The following is a 23,981-nucleotide window of genomic DNA, read 5'->3' as shown; positions in this document are numbered from 1 at the left end:
ATCTTTGACTCTGGTGTTTTAGGAGGTCTCCTGTGACACCCTCTGGCAGGTGACAAGATGCCACCTTGTCACTTCTGGGTAGGGATGAAATTCCAGGCTCTCCACTTAGTCTCACAGACACCAGAGTGGGAGGCGTCCTTGTAATTGCCAGGGCTGGACGCTCTAGCTGTCCGCTGGGTCTCAGCTGACGCCGCCCTGGCCGTGGGAGCGGTCATTGTCCACGAGGTTTCTGTTTTGCCGGGCTGCGCCCCCTCTCCTGGTTCTTTGGGTGGACAGCACAGGCTTCTCATAGGCCTTGTTCTGTCCGCGCCCATCCGTGTTTCTGAGTTGCCAGCCTTTCCAGTATGCCGACTGGAATATAGGAGGCAAAAAAACAAAAACAAACAAATAAAACAGGGTGCCTGGATGGCTCAGTCGGTAGAGCATGTGACTCTCTGTCTCCGGGTTATAAGTTTGAGCCCCATGTTGGGTATAAAGATTACTTAAAAATAAAATATAATGTAATACTACTACTACTACTAATAATAGGGGCGCTGGGTGGCTCAGTTGGTTAAGCAACTACAGCTCAGGTCACGGTCTCATGGTTTGTGGGTTCGAACCTCACATCAGGCTCTGTGCTGACAGTATGGAGCCTGCTTGGGATTCTCGCTCTCTGCCCTTCCTTCACTCACTCGCGCACTCTCTCTCAAAATAAATAAATAAATAAATAAATAAATAAATAAATAAACATAAAAAAAATAATAGGGGCTCCTGGGTCTCTCAGCCAGTTAAGTGTCTGACTCTTCATTTCGGCTCAGGTCACGATCTTATGTTTCGTGAGATCTAGCCCCGTGTCAGGCTAGATCTACTCTAGCCCGTTTGTCTTCTCTCCACTATACAAAGTCTTCTCGTGTTCATTTTGTATATAATATTCAGGGTTCTTTTCTGTGCTTAGTGAGAGGGAAACAGAGAAGCATGTCTATATCCTTTTGGTTTTTTTTTAATTTTTTTCTTTTAATGTTTATTTATTTTTGAGACAGAGAGAGACAGAGCATGAATGGGGAGTGTCAGAGAGAGAGGGAGACACAGAATCTGGAACAGGCTCCAGGCTCTGAGCTGGCAGCACAGAACCCGACGCGGGGCTCGAACTCACAGACTGCGAGATCATGACTTGAGCCGAAGTCGGAAGCTCAACTGACTGAGCCACCCAGGCGCCCCTTGTTTTCTTTTTCAACTCAGCAAAAGCACCTGTTCCTCTTTTCCCATGATGGCAAGAGCAGACCCAACCCATCAGGGTCTGTTGCCTGGAGGTCCTGTAATTTGCTTGTGCGATCCCCCATGAAGGGGCAATTTGATTATTTCCCAGCTTTTCCTAAGAAATAATGCTCTGCTGACAAATCATATTTATATATCTTTGTGTGTGCTTTATCCTATTAATAAATTGTACATGGTGGAATACCAACCAAAAGGTGAGCAAATTCTGAAGGCTTTCGATTTTTTTAGAAAGATTTTGAATTGACACGAGGCCCAAAGGGTCCATATCCCCCACCTGGACCAGCTCTGGGTCTTCCTCTCCCACTGCCTTTGAAGATTACACTAACCCTGCAGTTACCTCTTTCCCCCTTCAAAGCCCCCTTCTCCTCTTCCAGGCCCCCTTGCTCCTCATGGCAACCTGGTTCAGGTGTCCACACCTGCTGGGTGGGGTGGTGAATCGCCTGGGACGACCTTGAACCCCAAATGCACAGGGGTGGCTGGCCTCCACAGGTGCATTGCTTGAGATGGAGACATTCAGAGGAAAAAGCAAGCAGGCTTCAGATAATACTGCAGGGTGCAGAGGCTTCCTATATGTGGAAAGTGCCCATTTCTGGGCCTTCTCAAAAAGTAGAATGAGAGGGTTCTCCACATACTTTGCCTTAGTACCTGAATACCAAACGGGAACATCCCCCACCCCCATGGGATCCAACTTCCAACACTCGCGTGCTTGTAGGGCCTTACTGATAAGGACAACCTAGTTTTAAAAATGTGAGCTATGTATCATGTGGAAAGGACCTTCAAACACGTAATTCTATGCACCTTTGGGGACGGAGTCAACTATCGTTGTTTTTGAATTTTTCTTTTTGCTCTGACTTCCAGCAGCAAGCTCTGCTGATCAACAACAGAAAGAAGTGTAGTCCTGCCTCGAATTCAGAGTCCTTTCACTGGTCTTTAAACTCCAGGAAGTCTGCTGGGTCCTGAGTCGAAATGGAAGATAATTGATTCCCCAGACTAACACCTTTCACTCACATGCTAAACAAAACAAAACAAAACCATCCAGTATTGACAGGCACCGGCCCCCTCAGCCCACTTCCCCAAGACTGACAATCCCTTGCCCCTTTAACTTTGACGCACAGGATTGAGTTTCCAATCCCCTTTGCCCTTCTCCTTGGAACCCTCGAGCCCAGGAAGCCAGGGCGTAACGGGAAGCCCTGCTCTGTAATCCTCAAGGGACTCCGGGGAAGTGACGCAGGCCTCTTGTCTGACTGGCGCATGTTGGAGCTTCAAGGTCCCACCTTGCGCAAATGAGACGCTGCACATATTCGTGGACGTTTTTGTAGATGTTGGTGGGCAAATAATAGTCGACCGAGGAGCATGCCCAGAAAGGAGGAGGCTGAGGCTACTACCCTTCCTTCTCCTGTCGGGGAGGTCCATCCATCCCTCCCTTCCTGTAGGTCCAAGCAGCCCCCACCGGCCACCCCCGGCAGTATCCGGGGCCCGGGAGAGCTCCTGTCACAATCTGGTGTCCACAGCTCTGGCAGCTTCTCATGGTGGAGGAGGCAGGTAGGTCAGTCCACAGCCGTGGGATCTGAGTGTCACCGTGGCAAACAAACTCCTGGGAGTCCTGGCAGGTGTCCGCTCTGCCCTTGACCTCTGGCTCTAGGACACGTTCCAGAGGATTCGCAGGTGCCAGGTTTGCGAGGGGTTCTCTAGCATCCGCAACTCCTCTTAGCCTCTGTCCTGGTCACAGGGCCTTGGTTTGGGCCCAGGTCGCTGCTTCTGAGTGGCAGAGGCCCTCTCCTCCCTCCTGCGTTCTCTTCCTGTCTCCTCTCTGGAGTCTCTTGGACTCCTTCTCACCCTCCCTCCCTCTCCCGGGTCCTGCCTCCGGATCAGGCTTGGGTCACTCTCCGTTTTGTTGGATTCTGGGGGGCAGGGCATGAGGGGGACGGGCCCTCACAAAGACCTGCACTCAGGGTGGGAAACTTACCATTCAGACCTTTCCGGCCCCTGGAGGCGACGCTTAGGCGAGCTGATCTCCGAGGTATTATAATGCAAAAGGAGGTCTTGTCCCCTTCCAGGGTTCCAGTCCTAAACCAAAAAGCCCCAGCTCATTATCCTGACCTCCAGCTACATTTGTGGCATACTTTTATTCAACAAGTATTTACCGAGTGCCAGGCACTCTTCTAGATACCTGGGATACATCAGCGAAAAAACCCCGGAAGATCCAGTTCTAGTTCTTCTCCAGTTTATGTCCCATCTAGGTGGGGCAGGTGGAGGTGGGGTGGGAGGGACAGATAATGAACAGTAGACGTAATAACTGAGTAAATTATACGGTACATTTGGAGATGACAAAGTCACATCAAGTAAAAGGGATTAGTGATGCCAAGGAGGGGAGGGTGTGGTCAGGGCTGGTCTCACGGAGGTCACGTGTGGGTGCTCCCACTTGGAGCAGGTCAATGAATGAGCTGCAGGGAAGAGGCGCCCAGGCAGGGTTGCTGGGGGGGAAGGGCCTCCCAGGCGCCTGCGCGATGGCCTTTTTGAAGCTTTAGGTGCTAAAAAGACAGCATCTGGACCCAAGGGTCTTTGAAAATGATTAAAACCAGGCAAAAAAAAAAACCCCAAAACTATTATCTCTAAAATAAGAAAATGACCGTATTGTTAGTAACGTTTAATCAAATGTCCACCTGAAATGTAACATTTTGTCAACTCCCTTATCTGTGAAATGGAGAGTTCGAATTTCATGACATTGAAATTTCACAGAAAGTTTCCAGATATACGTGATAGCTAAGAAATTATAGACAACTATCAGGCATTAAATATTTAGTAGAGCCAAGTAATTTCCCGGGAGAACTTACAAAAGCCCCTTCGAAATTTATAGCAAAATGGATTCTCTTGAACGAGGAATGGGCTGAGTTTTCCTATGTTTGACGTGACTGGGAGCAGAGCCTCTGAAAAGGAGACTGGGCCCAAGACGGTCTTAAAATAGTCCTGCCCACCCACCTGGCGTGTTGACATCATCCCACAGAAGCAGGTCACATCTTGGGCTAGCCCGAGTTAGTTGCGGACAAAACACAGTGTTCACCCACTCTGTGCAGAACTGATTCCAGCACAGCGACTGCCTCTCGGAGCTGAAGGGGTGTCGAGTCGGCTTCCCGATTTCCTTGCACAAAATTTTCATTTCCATTTGGAATCTCATTTTCTTTTTCTTTTTTTATTTGTTTTTGAGAGAGGGTGTGTGTGTGTGCATGAGCGAGCGGGGGAGGGGAAGAGAGAAGACGGGGACAGAGAATCCAAAGCAGGCTCCCCACTGTCAGCACAGAGCCCCACGTGGGGCTCAAACTCACGAACCGGAACCACCGTGAGATCATGACCTGAGCTGAAGTTGGAGGCTTAACTGACTGAGCCACCCAGGCGCCCCTGGAATCCCATTTTCTGATTTCCTTCCCTTGTCATTTCTGGCCCGGGTCAGTCCATCTCCAATCCTGAAGATCCTTAAGCAAGGTCATGGGGAGGAGGGAAAAGTATCACGGGTTCTTCCTCCCCGCCAAGGCAATAAGCTGGAATTCACAGGATTAGTTAACTGGGGAGAATCTACCGGGGCCTTTAGCAAACACCTGGGCTGGGCACCATAGTCGGAGGAGGTAGGGGACCACCTGTTCTTGAGCCACGGTGCCCCCAAGTTCACTGTTACGACTGTGCTGAATTAGAACGCCTGGTGCTTGCTTTAGAACAAACCGCAAGTCCTCAAGAAGAGAGGAGGAAGCCCCCTGGAGTGGACACAAGAGATATCACCAGCCTCCCAGCTCTCGGGTCGGCCTCACCCAGGGAGCAACTCCCCAGCTAAGAGACCATCTCAGCAGCACTCAGTCCTACCTGCCTCTCCGCCAGCCAGTGGTTCTCAGAGTGCGGTCTGAACCGGCAGCCTCAGCATCACCTGACACTTGTTAGAAACGGAAATTCTCTCATTCTCCCCGGGCACTCACTGCCTGAGTCCCGCCCCAGCAGTGTGTGGCAGAGGCGGGCCTCTGGGTGAATGTGGTGAGGCGGGCACACTCAAGTTTGAGAACCGCTGCTCAAAATGAGGTCATCTGTGGAACTCTGTTCTTCTAGCATCCCAGTGTCAGGCACGGAAGTTACCTTTGACTCTGGGGAGCCCTGTGCCAGGAAATCCTTTCCCAAAATGTCGTAAATAGCCCTTTTAATGGATCTGGAAGGAGTCATGATGCGGCGGGTAAGGGCGCTTTGAAACCAGAAGGTCTGTGTTCAAATCCCAGCTGGGCCATTCACCAGCTGCACCTCCTGGGCACGGCACTCTGGCTCCTTGAGGCCAGATCCTTTTCTGTAAAGTGACCGTTATGCCAATGGAAAGAACCTGATAGGGTCACGGGGCTAAGCCCTCGAGAGCTCTCTGCAAGGTGCCTGCCACAGAGTAAACACATGAGCCATCCTAACTACCAATAACCATTTTGTAAATTAAGGTTTACGCCCACTGGCTTTTCTTATAAGGGAGGTCATGACTTTGAAGTCATGGCGACAGCAATCATCCCGACTGAGCCTCAGAGCAAACGTGGCTCGGAGACTCCTTTCTTCCAGCCAGCTTGCCTTCCCTGCCGGGACAGGGAGGTAGACAGGGCCCATCCTTACCGTCTCAGAACTGCGTACTCTGAGCGCGCTCCGTGGACCGGTACAGCGCGCCAACGTTTATTGCCTGCCCTCAGTGGGTCACGTGCCGAAGCAAGAGTCAGCGTTTAGAAGTGCGTGTAGCACTTTGACATTGCAATACACAAAGTCAGGGAGTCAGGAAGGTTGTATTTCGTAAGCCTGTTTTTCTAGGGCTTCATTTTTTAGTGTATGTTATAGGCGTGTCAGTCTAAGGTGGATTGGGGCATAAAAAGAAAACGGATTCTACTACAGGCACGCGTTGCCTCTGAAGGCCTTGGAGAGACTCAGACATCAAGGGCATTTGGGGTTTTGAGGACGGTCTGTTGACTTCCAGAAGGAGAGGACCCTGCTGAAACAAAGAGTTTCTCTGGCTCCCCTCCCCTGTCACGGTACTACGGATTTTGAAATTCTAGAATGACCCAGAGACATCCTGCTCTGAGAAAGGTGTCCAGGGGTAGGCTTACAGCAATGCTAAGACCCTTTTGTGAGGTTTTTCTTGAACACCAGGTGACCAGGAGGAACTTTCCTGAGTATCCTTGACACTTGGCCGGAGGAACCAAGCTCGCGAAGAGAACACGGTCAGGGCAGAGGGGAAGACAGAAAAACGCAGTCTGTTAATGACGCTACAACACAAGGCCAGGGAGGAGAAAGTAGGGGGGGGGGGAGACAGGCCCCAGAGGTGAAGCAGCTTTGGCTCCTTCCTCCCTCTCCCACCCCGGTCTCTCCAGCACCCTCAGAGGGGAGTAGACGGAAATGTAGCAGGGGAACCAGGTGGACTTCCCGAGCTTTCCACGGACCCTCACTCAGTCCATCCCGATGGAAAATCACTTCATGGGCTTCCCATGCCTTTTCCACTTGGCTAGCTTCTGAGATTTTCCAGCCCAGTGAGCAGTGAACTTGGGTGTACGACAGGAAGAAAGTAGGAGGCAAGAGAGCCCCTGGACGGGGTCGGGGAAGCCACCCCGAGCGGGTGACCGGGAGCTGAGACCTGAGTGATACGCAGAGGCCTTCTGCATGAGGATCTGGGGAGGACTCTGCAGAGGAAGAGAGTGTACGAAGATTTATTTAGAGCGCAAGTGGGGAAGGGGCAGAGAACGGGGTGTGGGGGGAGGGGACAGAAGATCCAAAGCAGGTTCTGCGCCGACAGCAGTGAGCTGGATGCAGGGCTCGAACTCACAAACTGCGAAGTCAGACGCTTAACCGCTTAACCGACTGAGCCACCCAGGTGCCTCAAGACAACGTATAAAGGCTCAGTGGGGAAAGGCTTTAATGCAATTAAGCAGCAACCACAAACCTAATGTAGTGAAGCCTGTGGAGCAAATGAGGGTGGAATCTGAGGTCTACAAGGCAGGCAAAAGTGGGGCTCCCCAGGCTCCTGTCCATCAAGGCGAGGTGTTGAGACTGCAGTCATTGTATTCAGTTAGGGGTTGCTGCATAAAATACAGGATGTCCAGTTCAATCTGAATTGCAGATCGTTTTGGGACACATTACACTAACAGAATTATGCCCGGTTTATCCAGAATTCAAATTTAACCGGCCACCTAGTGTTTTTGTTGCTGAGTCTATTTCCGAGTCCTATTTGGGATGCAGTGGAGGGTTTTAAAGCGATGGAGGGGTGACCCGGTGTGATTTGTTCCCTGTTTGGGTGGGTCGGCCTGCCGCGTAGATCGTGGGCGGTGGCGTGGCAGGAGAGTTGGGATTGCAGCAGATCAGAAGGGAGAAAAGGCGCGTGCCCGGGCTGGTCGCTGAGGGGTCCAGCCAAGCGGGTGAGTGTTCACTCGCGATGGATGAGGCCCAAGGCCCATCTGCTCGGGATCTGGCCACCGCATCCTCAGGCAGAGGGAATCCCACCCGTTGGTCCAGCTCCCAGGTCACAGGCGCCCTTGCCACGAGCTGTAGTGCCTCTGGGTTAACTAAACTCTCAGAGCCACCTGCAGCGTGAGAGGCACTGGGACATCCAGCATGTCCGGTGGACTCAGAATACACGTGACACAGGGGAGGAGGAATTCGAGAGAACCACACCTGAGTTCCAGTGAACAGGTCACGTTCCCATAGGTGAGGTGTGGTCACACCCTGCACAGAGTGCAGGGGCCGCTGTGAAACAGCTCAGCGGGTCATGTAGGGAGCAGCTGTCCTCGAGAGGAACGGTGATGGATGCCCACAGGTGGTCCTTGAGATGGCCTGAGGGTCCCAAGGCCTCATTGGCAGGTGGGCACCATCGCACGTTAGTTTATCCCCCACAATGACTTATTGCATATTTCTTGTGTTTATCCCCCACAATGACTTATTGCATATTTCCTTGGGGGAATTTCAGGGGAAACTTTAGGTCTTTGGCTCGAATCTCTTGGTGACACTTGCTGCCTGCCTGCAAAGTCCCAAGAGTGGTGTTTCCCTACTGTCTCGGGTCAAGGCTGACGTGGGCCAATGGTCTTGAGATGTGGTATTGGGGGCCAGAACAGGTCAGGCAGTATTGAGATGCTACTGAATGTAGAAATGGGGCAAATGATCCCTGCTCCCGCTGTGTCCTGCCTTGTCACTGGGCATCACGGCGACTCAGCTGCCACCCATGAGGCTGTCAGAGTCCCTTCAGCTCTGTCCAGAGCGTCTCCCCACTGCACTGGGGCTTACATCTGGGTGACCAGGTAGGAGTAGATAGCAGACGTCACTCCAGCCACACAGCCACTCACGGCCCTGGGGGAGGCACTTACCCTCCCTGCAAATAAGCTCATGCAAAAACAGACGCCTGCAGGTTGACACCTTGCTGGCCTGATGAAGCACTCCCGCCACACTCGGCCTCACGTGGGTCTGGCTACCTCACAGCAAATCTCCCTACTGGTGCAGGATTTTGTATTTCCAGATCATCCCATATTAGTTTCCTGTGGCTGCTGTAACAATTACCACGAGCCGAGTGGCCTGAAACAGACATTTGTTCTGTTACGGTTACAGAAGCCAGGAGTCTGAAACCGGTCTCACTGGGCTAGATTCAAGGTATCGGCAAGACTGGTTCCTTCTGGGGGCCCAGGGAGAGAATCTGCCCCTTGCCTCCTGTAGCTTCCGGAGACTGCTGGCATTCCCTGGTTCAGGGCCACATCAGTCTCTGCTTCTATGGTCTCATCTCTCTGCCTTTCCGACCCACCACATTCCAGTCTCTGCTTCTATGGTCTCATCTCTCTGCCTTTCTGACCCGCTGCCTCCCTCTTATAAGGATCCCTGTGATTATCCTGGGCCCATTCAGAGAATCCAGGATAATCCCCCCCCAACTCAAAATTCTTAATCACACCTGCAAAGTCCCTCGTGCCATATAAAGCAACATTCACAGGTTCCGGGGACTGGGGCCATTATTCTGCCTACCACACGTCCCCATCCATCACTCCATTTCATCTTTACAATGGCTCTGTGAGGTTGAGAAACAGTCTCAGGAAGGTGGGGTGATTTGCTGAAAGTCACACAGCAAGAAAGTTGTAGGCAAGGGGAGGTTCCTGTGAGTCTAGTTGAACTGAACAGTTTATGTAATAAAGTCAGAGGAGTACAAGGCATCTGCAATGTGAAAAAGGTTCTGCTTTTCTCTCCCTGATTCCTGTGCCCCGACATGCCCAGGCAGGCCTTTGTTCCTACTTCTTTCTTTCAAGGGTTAAGAGTTGAGTATCTGTCTAAGCACAAAGGGACACCTGCAGACTGTCCTAGTTCAAGGAGTGACCCACATTAGAAGAAAGAGCTAAGCAGGCCACAGCTGGGTCTCCGTCTTTATGGCAGTTCAAGGGTTGCTGGCACAGCCTGCCCACATATGGTTTGGTAAATGATTTTCTCAATTAACCCATGAGTCAATAAACTTCCTATTACTTAAGGAGATGCCCCATATCCCAGGGACCTTCAGCCTTGGTTCAACAGCCAGGAAAAAAAGGAAAGAAATGGAGCAGAAAAAAGACTCGAGAGCAATATTATTTTGTCTTAAATAAGGCATTGTGGTTGCTGTCGGAGGGGGACAGCAGGCATCACTCACTCCCTGGGCATCTCAAGGGCACATCAAGGACCAGTCACACCCGCCTGAAATGAAACACGCTCAGGCCACAGTAGGACATCCGCAGTCAGACATCAGTGACTCATGCAGAGCTTGCTGGGGAAGCCGTGCAGTAGGGCTGTGCTGCTCAGCGATGCAGAGATTAAAGAGAAGTTAATCACTGTGTTTGAGACTCACCGAGCCTCTTCTGCTGTGCCGGGTTGACACATGACAATTCCCCTGCTGCCAGCCGCAGTCCCATCCGACTGGCACTGGCGTGACGCCTGGCTTCCTGCTGGGTTTTCACCATGCACCTGAAACGTTCCTTTTCTGAAAGGGAGTCCAGGAGTAAATCAGACCCCTTTGTTTGGGTGAGAAATGGGTCAGGGGAAGGTGTCTCTGGGTGGCCAAGAAACCAGGAAATCCTGTTCAGTGAAATAAAGGTTGAAGCTACCTTTGCTGTAACTCACATCAGCTCTGAGAGTGAACTGACCTGCCTGGCAAATGTCAGCAGGTGGCTGGGGGGACGTGACTGGGACGTGGGGAAGCAGAAAGGCTCATCACTGCTGGTGGGAAGATAAATAGTGACGTCCAGCTTAGAGAGCAGTTCACCGATATCAAATTGAAATAGCCCTTGCCTTTGGACCCATCAATTTTACCTTAAAATGTAATTAAAATATGCATATTCTTGGGGCACCTGGGGAGCTCAGTCCATTGAGCGTCTCGCTTCGGCTCAGGTCATGACCTCACGGCTCATGAGTTCGAGCCCCGCATCGGGCTCTGTGCTGACAGCTCAGAGCCTGGAACCTGCTTCGGATTCTGTGTCTCCCTCTCTCTCTCTGCCCCTCCCCTGCTTGCGCTGTGTCTCTCCCTCTTTCAAAATAAATAAACATTAAATTTAAAAAATTTTAAAAATATGCATATTCTACTTGTCTTGTTTTCCAACTAGCTGTAATTCTGTAAATCTCGCCACTCGCCTACCTCAACAATAACTTTTTAATGATTCCATAACATACAGATGTACCACATTCTATCTAATTCCTGCTTTTGGATAATCTAAGATCATGCCGAGGTTTTGTATCATAAACAATGCTTCAAGGAACACCTCTGTAGCTAAACCATTGGCTACTTTTCTGATTTTGTTTTTACTGGTATAAATACCTAAAGTGGATTTGTTTCATCAGAAGGGTGGGTATTTCGGTATCTATTGTGAGGTTAGAAAGTGCCCCAAAATGTAGTGGCTTCAAATAATAGTGAATTATTTCTTGTGATTCTGAGGGTTGGCTGGACAAATCCTCTGCAGTGTGATCCCCCTTTGAGGTCACTGATCGGAGGGTCCACTGGGCCAGAAGTTCCCATGTCTGGCAGATGGTGCTGGCAGTGGGCTGGAGCCCTTGATTCTCTTCCACTTGGTCTCTTAAGAGGCCTCCAGCAGGCCGGTCTGGGCTGCTGCATGGTCTGGTCTCAGGGTTCCCACGAGGCAAGAGTGGAAGCCGCAAGGCCCCTCGCGTCCAGACTTCCGAACACACACGATGTTCCTTCTTCCATATTCTGTTGGCCAAAGAAAACCCTGAGGCTAGCCCAGCTCCAAGAGGGCGGAGAAACAGTCATCATCTCTTGATGGATAGAGCCTGCCAAGGGGCAGGAACATGGGGAGGTGGGATTTACTGGGGCCATTATAATGATGATCTACCACAGAAGTTTACCTCCTAGGCTCACTCTTCCTTCCTTCCTCCCTCCCTCCTTCCTCCCTCCCTCCCTTCCTTCCTTCCTTCCTCTCTTCCTTCCTTCCTTTCTCTCTCTCTCTTTCTTTCTTTTAATGTTTATTTTATGAGAGAGAGAGAGAGAGAGAGCGCGTTCGTGAGCATGAGTGGGGGAGGGGCAGAGAGAGAGGGAGACCCAGAATCAGAAGCAGGATCCAGGGTTCCAGGCTCTGAGCTGTCAGCACAGAGCCCAATGCGGGGCTTGAACTCACAAACTGCGAGATCATGACCTCAGCTCAGGTCGGAGGCTAAACTGACTCCCCGCTACCATTCGCTCCCCGTGAATAGTTTTTAAACAAACTGTTGCACCTGTGCACCCGCTTCTAAAAGAGTGCACACAATGTCTGTCCCAAGTGGCCACAGTCACACCCCTGGGTGGTGCCAGGGACGTGGCCCACGGTCGACATTCATGCAGGGCAGTTAAGGGATGGTCATTCCCTTTGCACAGAGTGGGGGTGAGCTCAGCCTCTCTCCCAGCCTGTCCTTGGGGCACCATCCCCACGGCTGTCACCCCTGCCCACGCCCCCTCCCCTCTCCTCGGGTCACCCACCACCAAAGCCTCTTAAGTGTGCTCGGTCCTGCTGTGCCCCCACCCCCACTCCTTCTGCCATATATGATCCAGAATGACACTGTTTTCAGAATGCGAATTTCATCAGGTCAAGCCCAGGCTTAAAAACTCTCCAGTGCTCCTGGCTGCTGTCTGAGAAAAGACCAGAATCCCTCATGTGGCTTCCAGGTCCGACTCACTCCTGGCCCCAGCCACTTCTGCTTGCTCCGCTGACTCTGTGTCTTCTGGAGGCGCCAGGCTCCCCTGCACATGTTGTCGTCTGGGCTTGAGACTTTTCCAGAGCCCCCAACTCCTCCTCTTTGCATTTAAAAAAAAAAAAAAATTTTTTTAACGTTTATTTATTTTTGAGACAGAGAGAGACAGAGCATGAACGGGGGAGGGTCAGAGAGAGGGAGACACAGAATCCGAAACAGGCTCCAGGCTCTGAGCTGTCGGCACAGAGCCCGACGCAGGGCTCGAACTCACGGACCGGGAGATCATGACCTGAGCTGAAGTCGGCCGCTTAACCGACTGAGCCACCCAGGAGCCCCCCTTTTTTTTTTTTTTTTTTTTTAATTTTTTTTCCTCTTTGCATTTTTTAACAGCTTTATCGAGATATATCGTGTATCACACAATTTACCCAGGTACAGGCAGTGGTCAACGATTCATAGCATATTCACAGAGCTGTGGATGAACACTATCAGTCCATTTTAGAACATCTGCATCACCCCAAAGAGAAATCCTGTGCCCCTGGGGCGCCTGGGTGGCTCAGCTGGTTGAGCGTCCAACTTCGGCTCAGGTCATGATCTCACGGTTTGTGAGTTCGAGCCCCGCGTCGGGCTCAGAGCCTGGAGCCTGTGTCAGATTCTTTGTCTCCCTCTCTCTCTGCCCCTCCCCACTGCTGACTTTCTCTCTCTCTCTCAAAAATAAATACACATTAAAACAATTTTTTTATAAAAAGATAAAAGAAATCCTGTGCCCCTTAGCAGTCTCCCCGCATACCCCCAGCCTCAAGCACCCGCTAATGTACTTTCTGTCTCTGTTCCGGTGTCTCTGGCAAACCTGTTCTAACTCCACTCCTGCTCTCAGCCTAAGTGTCACTTCCCTGGGGAGGGTCCTTCACGGGCCTCACTCCCCCTCCTGGGGTCTCTGTCGGCTTTCTCTGCTTTGTGCATTCACAGGACTGGGCTCCCTCTCCTCAGGGCACTCAGGCACCCATCCCCACCGTCTCCCCCCACCCTGCAGGCTCCGTGAGGGTAGGGCCTGCGCTGTTCACCTTTGAAACCCTGACCCAAGCCTGACCCACGGCAGCAGCCACTAGCAGTCTGTGGAATGAACGAATGAGTCAGGGAATGAAAGCACAAAGAGCACATGACTCATTCAAGGTCACCAAGCAGAGCCCGTAGGAGCCTTGCGTCCTGTATCCACCCTGCCCGGCAGGGTAGCCCCTAGCCACGTGTGGCCACTGAGCGCTTGGGATGGGGCCCGTTGGATGGAGACATTCAGTGGTTAATTTTATTTCATTTTAACTTATCTGAATTTAAATGACCGTCAGTGTTGGTAGAAGAAGTGGGGGGGTACCATCGTTGTATGTACCCCCCACACAGAGCTGAATTTGCTTTCCTGGCATGAGAGCCTTTCTTTCCCCCCGGCTTGGCTTCTTCCTGCCCCCTGCCCCCGCCCCCCCCCCTCCCCGAAGGTAGACTTCACCCAGTGGTCTGTAAATGTTTGGGGGGGGGGTGGTGGTGCCCAGGCTGAAGTTACACTCCTGGGGCCTCCGGGAGAGGCCAGGAGGCTCAGTACCCTGGAGGGTTTCCAGAAGCAGGAAGGACCTGGGGGTCCCTCCTCGGTGGGTGCAACTGTCACTTCTCTCCTACTTGCACTTGTGGCCATTTAAATACATTAAAATGACCTAAAATTAAAACTCAATTTCTCAGTCCCACAGTGCTCCGTGGCCACAGGGGGCTAGTGGCTACCATACTGGACAGGGTGGATCTAGGGCATTTCCATGATGGTAGAAAGTTCAGTGGACAGCACTGCCCCGAGGATTCCCTCACAGAGGTTTCTCCGTCTCCGTCTCCTTCAAGAGAATCTGCCGTCCCTGCCCGGTTTCTCCAGGGCTCAGGGTCTGTGGACCAGCCCCCACCACCTCCTACACCAACACCCGGCGTGCAAATGCAGCTTGGGACTTCCCCCACCCAGTCCCTCGGAAGCCCACCCACTCCCGGCAGCTCAGCAGCCCCCCGCACTTCCCCTGCCCGGCCTAGGCTCGCAAGAACAAAAACTTCCTCTCCCCTGTCCGCTCCCACAGACACACCAGTCTCCAGGATGCAAAACCCTCCAAAGAGGAGACAGGGAAAAAAAAGTAGCTCTTACTCTTTCTGATTGGCCCTCCATCCGATGAGCCTGTGGAAAGGGAAGGCAGTTCATTTCTTCCCCAGGCCCTCCTTCTCCTGGCTCCTAGGTTCATCCATCCACTTCGGTTCTCCTCCACCCGGGGAATCAGAGGACTCAAAAGATTGCGGCTGGAAAGGTCCACCCAGGGCACCTACTTTCACCTTGTCATTTTGTATAAGGGAAAGCAGGCCCAGAGAAAGGAAAGGAACCTGCCGGAGATCACACAGTGTCCTTCTTAACCTTCAACAGGTACCAAATGACCTCGAGCGATGAGGGAAAAGCAAGAATAAATCGTATTAAGCTCCTGCTATGCGTTGGGGGCTTTGTAAATCACACATCGATTTATTTAACACTTACCACGGGATTACTTGCCAACTTCAGATTAGGCTCTGAGGCTCAGGGAGGTTAGGTGATTTGCCTAAGGCTACACTGAAAGTAAAGGGCAGAGCTAGGACCCAAACTCACGACTTTAAGGCTTCAAGGTGTTGCTGCACGCAGAGCGGCTTCTGTCCATCCCTCTTGGACGCAAGGTCTGGGGAGGTGAGCCAGCTGGTGGGTGATGACAGAAGCAGAGAGGAGTTCACGGCCCTGGCACACAACAGGTTATGTTGACCAGCACTCACGGTCACTGCTGTGGGCATGTGACTGTGAGTTTTAAAATTCTGGTCTAGGGGCGCCTGGGTGGCTCAGTCGGTTAAGTGTCCGATTTCGGTTCAGGTCATGATCTCACGGTCCGTGAGTTCAAGCCCCGCATCGGGCTCTGTGCTGACCGCTCAGAGCCTGGAGCCTGTTTCAGCTTCTGTGTCTCCCTCTCTCTCTGACCCTCCCCCGTTCATGCTCTGTCGCTCTCTGTCTCAAAAATAAATAAATTAAAAAAAAAAATTAAAAAAAAAATAAAATTCTGGTCTAAGAAGTTCTCATGAAGAGACGAGCTTGTAAGATCACCTCAAAAATTTTTTTTGGCTCAAGACCCACGCTCCCCAAGTTCAGAGATTTTTCTGACGTGAACACTGTAGACGTTCAAAGGACCAGCGCCTGACGTAGGCTGTGCAAAAGTTCACTTTCAGCCACTAAGCAAGGGGGACTCCGCAAGGTGAAGTTTTGGGGTGCGAATTTCTGCGGCGAAAATCCCGGTTCCCCTTTTGGAGGCAGACCTCGCCCCCTAGTGGAAAGGGGTGGCGCCTCCTGAAAAGTTGTTTCTTTCATAGGACAGGAAATTTGGTTGTGAAACTAAAATCAGCGTGGCGAAATAGATTCACAGGTCTGGTGGAGCTGTCAGATTTTCCCCACCGGGCAAGGAAGGCAGTCGGTTGTGTGTGTGGTGCCGCGGGGAACCCTGTGGTGGCAAGGACACCCTCAGGGCGGAGTCTCTGGGCGCAGGAGGGGAGGGCGTGCGCGGGAGGGGGGGGCGTGCGCGGGAGGGGGGGGGCGTGCGCGGGAGGGGGGGCGTGCGCGGGAGGGGGGGCGTGCGCGGGAGGGGGGGCGTGCGCGGGAGGGGGGGCGTGCGCGGGAGGGTGGAGGCAGACGTCCTGCGTTTGGACCTCCCAAGAAGCCTCTTAAAGCGCAGGTGCCTAGGCGTCCCCTGCAACGTCAGCCTCTGCAGCTGGGGCCTGGCCACCTCCTCTTGCACCAGCTCCCAGGGGATTCAGGTGAGGCCTTCTATCCAAGAGCCCTGGACCGGGAGACCCGCCTGCTCCCACCAGTGGGCCGCCTCCCCCCCGTCCTCCACCTGCAAGGATACTGTCCGCCCTCCAAGGCCCATGTGTGTGCTACCTTCGCAGTGCCATCACCCTCACCCCGTCCCAAAGCCCCGGTCAGAATCACATGGCCTTTCACATGGGACACGGCCCTACGCGGCATGGTCCTGCATGCCCCGGATGTTCAGGGCACAGTTTTATTGAGAATAAGGTAGGCGTTCATTCAATACTTGAATTAAGTACCCTAAAACATTTCGCCTCTTCTCATTGGTCATGGAGGGAAGTGGAAACACATCGGCCCTGTGGCCAGCCCTGAGTGGCCCCCAGCTCTGTCACTCTGAGGAGCCTTGGACCCCTCAGTGCCTTACTCTCTGGGGCTCAGCTTCCACTCTTGCCAGATGTGGAAGGTACAGGTAACTCATGAAGGGTTAGGAGAATTCCATGAGAAGGTGGGTGGCAAGTGCCTAATGGGTCAGAGGTGCTTGGTAAGCATCTGCCAACCAGAACTGTCCCTCCAGCTCGCCGGGCCTCGGTTTCCCCCACTGTACAATGAGCAGGTAGAAATGACATCCAAGGGCCCCTCTCGTTGCCAGTCAAGTGCTTCTTCCTCCTGCCCTTCCGTTGTTGGTCCTGGAGGCAGGAGATTCCTACCCTTTCTTTGGGGGGCTGCCTTCCTCCTACATCCCGGGCTTTTGGACCCTCACGGCTTGGCTATGCACCTCAGGGAGATAGTTTTGGCATTGCTGCTTTGCGAGTTTCTCGAACTCCTGCGGGGTCCGGGATCACGAGTTTGCACGTTCCGCAGGGCTAAGCTGGCACCGTTGCATCGTTTAGATGGTGGGCGATCATCCCTGTCTCAGCAGTGTTTCCAAACAGCCTCTTCTCTCTTGGACATCTGCAGACTCACACTCGCTTTTCAGAAGGTTTTAGTTCTCACGTTCGCTGTTATCCCACAGGACTCTGGAAAAGCGCCAGGAGGCCGCTCTTTCTCTAGAGCCATTATCATCACGCCCCCACACGGCTGCACAGGGGCCGGCCGTAAAGGGGCTGTCAAACGCAGCAGTGGCACAGGCTCGCGCGGTCCCAAGAGGAACCGGCAATGCTCACTGAGGGTAAGTGACAGGTGACTTTTAAAGTGACAGGTGACTTGTACAACTCGGCACAATTAGTTTGGAGGTGACGCAGATGACACCATTCGCTGTCTTCTTCCCCAAATACTCGCTCCTTGGTTAAGGAAATCATTCTGTTTCATCCTTAAGAATAAAATCAAGGTTCTAAGGAAGAAGCACGGCATAGTCCCATTTTGAATGGGGAAAAAAAAAACAACCCACAAAAACTGTAAGTGCACCTACAACTGATTCCAAAAGGTTGCCGGCCAGACTTGTGAGTGATGGAGATAACAAAAAATAAAATCTAATACAATAATAAGTTATATAATAATTTTACAATAAATAACATTTTATAATAAATAAATAACTTTATAATAAACATAATAAAATCCCAGCGGACTTTATTTTCTTCTTGGTATTTTCTTCTTTTTCTTCGACAAGCCTATATTATTAGAAATAACATTTCCTGCTCTAAAAAAAGAAAACTGAAACTATCAGGCTTATTTGAAGACAAACCGTACCTCCCTATGAAAACATAAGTGAATCTCTTAAGATGTTGAACACAAGAACGCAGGCACGGGAGAGAGTGCACTGTGTGATACTGTTGATTGAATATTGCAACTAAATGGCCAAACTAATTAATGGTGACAGTTGGGGCAGTGTTTACTTTCGAGGCGTAGTGACTGGGAGGGTAGTGAGCAGGGGTGGGGGTGTCTGGGGTGTGGATGATGCTCTTTTGGGTTTTGATCTCGGAGCTGGTTACATGTGCGTGCTCACCGTATGTAATTCATCAAACTGCATCATAGATTTTTAGCATTGATTTTTTATTTTTTTTTTCAAATATCACATCAGAAGGGCGCCTGGGTGGCTCATTCGGTTGAGCGTCTGACTGCGGCTCAGGTCATGATCTCGCAGTTTGTGAGTTCGAGCCCCGCGTCGGGCTCTGTGCTGACAGCTCGGAGCCTGGAGCCTGCTTCGGATTCTGTGTCTCCCCCTCTCGCTGCCCCTCCCCTGCTCCTCTCTGTCTCTGTCTCTCCATAATAAATGTTAAAAATTTTAAATATTGCATTAAAATATTATTTATCTGAATTACTGAGTACTTGGGTGCGAGGGGAGCCTCACCCTTGCCCCAGCCCTGCAGGGATGGGAAGAATTATCCATATGGGGTTTTCCAACCACCTACCCCACTGGGGCACACTTACCAACTAATCAAAAGCTTTCCTATCAGGGGCTTGTCTGGAAAGCACACAGTACTCCAGGGATTTCAAACAGAATGAATATAATACAGAGAACTGATTATGGGGATGAAGGAAGAACTAAGAAGGCAAACAGAGGATGAGATAACCCAGAGACTCGCAGCAGAAGGAAGCGTGCACTGTGGCCTCTTGGCCTGAAGGGACACAGAACCAGAAGCAGGGCCATTTCATGGACGCTGGGACCATGGCAGGAGGCAGGCAGAAGCCGCGAAAGAGACACAGCTGCTGCTGGAAAACGCCTGGCTTCTCCTAGTCTCTTGTCCTTCAAGCCTCTGTCACTACTTCCCATGGGCGGGACTTGGCCAGAAGCAAGCTGGTGAGGGAGACGGGCCAGGACTTGCAGACGGGGAGCAGGGATACCCCTGGAAAATGGATCCAACTCCCAGTTCTCTGCTCCAAATCTCCCACCTTCCCACCAGCCTCCCTCCCTCCCTCCCAGGTCACTCTGCACGGGGCATCGGTCCTCTGCCGGGAAGGGGGTCCCTTCGGCCCATGTCTGATACTGAAGTGATCATTAGACAAAATTTGCCCACCTTGGTATCTGCACAGCATCAAGGATGCTCCGTCACTTTCCCAAAGACACTGGATAACATGCTGCAGTGGGCACACTTGAGATGACTCCTTGTGTAACCCGCTTCCCTTGAATGTGGGTGGAACATGTAACTCACTTCTAGTCCAGACAAAATGGGTAAGATGGTCGGATGTCACTCCCAAGATTACCTTGGTATAAGACTCTGTCTTAACAGACTGGCACAAGCAACACTCTCCTGCTGGCCTTGAAGGACAAGCAGCCATGCTTTGAAATGTCTATAGAGAAAGACTCCCAGCAGGGGACTGCAGGGGGGCCGCCAGGACCTGGGTGACCTTCTCCCAACAGCCAGTGAACAGCCAGGCCCTCAGTGATGCAGCTACAAGAAAATGAATCTGCCAACACCGTCATGAACTTGGACGTGGGCTCTCCCCCGGTCATGTCTTCAGATGAGAACACAGCCCAGCTGCCACTAGACTGCAGACTTGTGAGACCCTGAGCAGGGGACCCAGCAAAGCTGCCTGGACTCCTGACCCACAGCAGTTGTCAAACAATACCTGTGTGTTGTTTTTAGCCACTGAATTTGTGGTCCTTTGTTACGCTGCAACAGAAAACGAATCCGCAAAGTGGGGAGAAAGGCTCTCTACCTCACTTTCTCCAAACCAGTGAGCACCATTTGAAAAGGCAGATGGGAAATAAGTCGCTCTGTACCTTGTAACGGCTCCCGTCCCTTCCTGCCGCCTGTTCTGGCTGAACCAAAGCTGCAAGGACAGTGGTCTGGTGTGTGCTGTGTAGCAGGCAGAGACGCACAAGTGCTCCCAACTGGAGTTTGTTGTCACTGCTGATGCGCCCGTCGCAGTGTTCCAGCTCAAGCAGCAAGTTAGGGCTGACCTCCGGCTGCTCTGAGGTCAAGGATGGTGAATGGACTCACGTCTGGTACTTTCCATCCACAAATGATACAAATATGGTGCTCTGGTTTGAAGGTCTCCCCAGAACCCCTATGTTGAATCTTAACCCCCAAAAGTGATGGGTATTTGGAAAGTGAGTAGGTTGTGATGGCCCCATTCTTACCATTATGAAGTGACCCGACGGGGCTCCCGAGGGGCTCAGTCGGTTAAGCATCTGACTCTTGCTCAGGTCACAATCTCATGGTTTGTGAGTTCGAGCCCCACATAGGGCTCTGTGCTGACAGTGCAGAGCCTGCTTGGGATTCTCTATCCTCTCTCTCTCAAAATAAAGAAATAAATTGAAAAAAAAAAAACAACAATGTGGCTCCAGAGGCCCCCTCGCCCCTTCCACCGTGTGAGGGTCCAGCGAGGAGGCAGCCGTCTGTGAAGCAGGAAGCAAGTTATCACCAGCCCCCCACCCTGAATGTGCCAGCATCTTGATGTTGGACACCCCTCAGAACTGTGTGCAGTAAACGTCTGCTGTTTGTGAGCCCCCCCGGCCTGCGGTTCTCTGTCACAGCAGCCCGACAGGGGCCCAAGTTCTGCTGAGATCGCTCGCTGTCCACTAGGAAAGTCACCTGAATGCTTGAGCAGTCCCTTTAACGCCGTTTTATTTTCTTTTATGTAGACACTGGCGAAAGAAAGAAAAATCCCACAGGTTCTTCTGGAAACTGTCAAGACATTGGGAAGATGAATGAAAAACTTGCATAGATTGGAAGGCCCACGGTGTGGATTTTCAAGGCCTAGAAGATGAAACGGAAGAAAGCAAATGGGGCTTTTAGGATGAACACGATTGCTCTCTTGCGGGGGGGGGGGGGAAGGCCTTAACAGTGGTGTAAGTAGTCATTCCCAACTCTGGCTGCACACTAGAACTGCCTAAGGAAGGTCTGTAAAGCAAACTTTAAAACATTTAAGTATGACTTAGATACAATAAAGTGCACACATCTTAGGGGTTTGGCTCGGTGAATTTTCACGAGTGAGTACACCTGGGTGACCGCCACGCCGATCACCACAGAGAACATTTCAGGCACCCCCCGAAACCTTCACGTTCCCTCCTGGCCAATATCCTGGCGCCACCCCCCCCCCCTCCCTGCCCCCACCTCCACAAGGGGAAATTGCGGTTCTGATTTCTGACATCGCAGAGAATAACTTGGGAAGCTTTAAACAACACTGATGTCGGGCCCCACTGCGGAATGCATCGCCTCAGGAGCTGGGTGGCGCGCAGGCCCGTGGACCTCACCAGCAGCCCAGCGTGCTGATTTCTGATGCGCAGCCGGGACAGGGAAGGACCCCCTGGCTTAAAGCTGAGTCCCACTCCCTGCGGGGCACCCAGGGCGGCCCCTGGACCTCCTGAAATTCACGCTCAGAGTTCCTCCTAGGACTACAGACAGGCTCTCTGGCAGACTTTGGATTTTACCCGTCAGGAGCCAGGCCAGGTACAGAATCCGCCCGGATGCTTGTGCCGGCCACTGAGCCAGGTGGGCCAGGCCACGGATCTTGGGGCACGTCACAGGGGATGTCCAGGCAACAGCGGAGGCGATGGTGGCAGGCACACTCCACCAAACCTCCCCTCCTCCCAAAACAGGACCCTTTGACATTTACAAACTGGATCTGGCGTGATAGTGATAGCTTTCCACACCCTCAGCTTTTTATTCTAGGTTTCTCTTGAGCGTGATGTGGAGCTGTGACCGTCTATTAAGAAAGCGAGCAAGCTTCCCCTGTGGACCACTGGAGATGGAAAGCCAGTGATCGCCCAAAAAAAGGAGTGGTGGAGAGAAAGTGCAAAAAAAGACATAAAAGAGAAAAGAAGTCAAAGGCAAACACTCACGTGGCTTTTGCAGGACGGCTTGGAGAACCCAAACTTCTGGGTGATCTGGTTGGTCCTGAACTCCTGCCACTGGCCGTCCACCAGGGTCTGGGCTCTGATCTCGTACTTCACCAGGCGTTCCGCCCGCAGGCTGACGGGGCCGTGCTCGCAGACCACGTCACTGTGCCTCACTCTCTGCAAGGAGGGTGACCCACCTTAGGTGGAACTGAAACTGGGGTGACCCAGAGTTAGCAAAACGTGGTCCGTCGACTCTCCCGTGTAAGGTGTGCGGAGAGCAAGGGGGTGCTCCCCGCAGCCCCGCCTCCTGAGAACGGCTGCCGCTGCTGAATCAGCTCACATCTGACCCCCCCCCCCGCCTCCAAAACCACCGGCAGACAGACTGGGGTCTGGCGAGCCCAGAAAAATGCCACTAAGTCAGGCTGTACCGAATTGGAAGGTCTTCACTATCGCCTTGCCAGGATTTAAAAACCAATGGAGCGTGCACACGGGTATTTCGAGGGGTGTTGTTACATAATTCATCTGCATCCAGTAAATTCCATCATGTAGGGAAATGCCTGAGTCACTGAAGACAAGAACTGACCCAAGGAAGAGATGTGACTCACTCAAGGGCATGGAAGGAGGTAGCGGCGAAGCTGGGGCTGAAGCTCAGGTTTCTGCAGGCGTGCATGTATCCATTTACCTGCTCACAATACAAACGTACCTCCCCGTGTTCTGGGGACTGTGATTAGTGGTGGTAACAAAAAGACTAATGAGATACGGTTTCTCAAGGAGCTTGATGCCTTAGAGACTTACAAGGCAAATCCTAAGGGGAACATAGCGGTCCCTGATGATAGTGGTCACTGTCATTGTCGGCGTCATCATATAGTGCCTTATGCGTCAGTCCCTGTTCCACATGCTTTGCACAAATGAACACAGTAATACTGCCCACAACCAAGTCAGGTAGGTCCTATTACCTTCCCCATCTCAAGGCTCAGGAAGCTGGACATGGGGAGGCTCACGGGCTTGTCAACATCATGCGGCTCACCAGGCAGCTTGACTTCGACTCTGCTCTAAAACACAGCACTCCTCCAAAAGCCTGTCGCAGGAGCACTGAGGCGAATCCCTCTGTCCTCCTGAATTCACCGGTGTCCTGTCCACTGCCCTGCTTTGCCTCTCTAAACAAGACCGTTCCCTCTTCCCTCCACTGAAGAATGATCATCTGTAAAGCATCGCCCATCACGCAGGAACAGAAGACGAACTGGGCCCCAAACGTAGAGTCGGAGTCTAGAACGGAACCCCAACTTTGCCAATAGGGGCCATATGGACCCTCAAACCTCCCAAGGTTGTAAAAATCAAATGGCCTCACAGGTATGAACATAATTAGCAGTAGGCTTACAACACGTTTCGTATTCATCATTAGCTAATGATTGATCAATTATTATTAATTTCGTATGAATTGACTCTGGATCTAAAAGACTGTTTCAGAGACACAACTTTCCTGTGCACTGTCCTTCTTACCTGCATGTAAAAACTGTAAGAGGTAGTATCATGTCTGACTCCCTTTATCTCAAAGAAGAATCCGTATATGGCAATCACTTCTGAATGAGTTGTGTACTCCTAAGTTGGGAAGGATAAACAAACAACAAAGTGACAGGGAAAGAAACCTTCTGTATTCAAAGGCAAGAGGACACAGAAAAAACAAATTCTAGTTGAAACAAAAGCGACTAATTTGACACACAAAAGTGACTAAAACACAACAGCAATTTTAGCTCAGGAAGGGCCGAACAAACTGTAGTGACTTCACAAACCCCATGGGTTGTACTCAGTGATGATCTTAACTGCTCTGCACATCGTCTAGTGGGGAGAAGGATAAGTTAGGCATGTTCTTAGATAATCTGTGGCCTGCGGACCTATGAAGCAAAGCATTTGCTCCAATTTGGATAGGCCTAAAAGATATTCCATATTCATGGTATTGCAAGGTGTCCTCCTGGCCCCTGCGGTGTGTGGTCTGTCCACTTAGGCAGGTGTAGGCAAGTG

The 23,981-nt window shown here is 51.7% G+C and overlaps 1 protein-coding gene across 3 annotated transcripts in view; it reads right to left on the bottom strand.

The window, feature by feature from the left end:
• Positions 1 to 20,731: 20,731 nt before the first annotated feature.
• BTBD16 (BTB domain containing 16) overlaps positions 20,732 to 23,981 on the bottom strand; it is a 44,751-nt gene continuing 41,501 nt past the window's right edge. For all 3 annotated transcript variants that reach the window (XM_042960994.1, XM_007084873.2, XM_042960995.1), the window contains 3 exons: positions 23,463 to 23,561; positions 21,966 to 22,139; positions 20,732 to 20,880 (listed from right to left, as the gene is read on the bottom strand). In XM_042960994.1, coding sequence (XP_042816928.1) covers positions 20,812 to 20,880; positions 21,966 to 22,139; positions 23,463 to 23,561 — 342 coding nt within the window. In that variant the 3' untranslated portion in view covers positions 20,732 to 20,811. The remainder of the gene's footprint in view (positions 20,881 to 21,965; positions 22,140 to 23,462; positions 23,562 to 23,981) is intronic.

Source organism: Panthera tigris, chromosome D2 (genome assembly GCF_018350195.1).
Source record: "Panthera tigris isolate Pti1 chromosome D2, P.tigris_Pti1_mat1.1, whole genome shotgun sequence".
NCBI lineage: Eukaryota > Metazoa > Chordata > Mammalia > Carnivora > Felidae > Panthera > Panthera tigris.
This window is presented reverse-complemented; position numbering and strand designations above follow the sequence as displayed.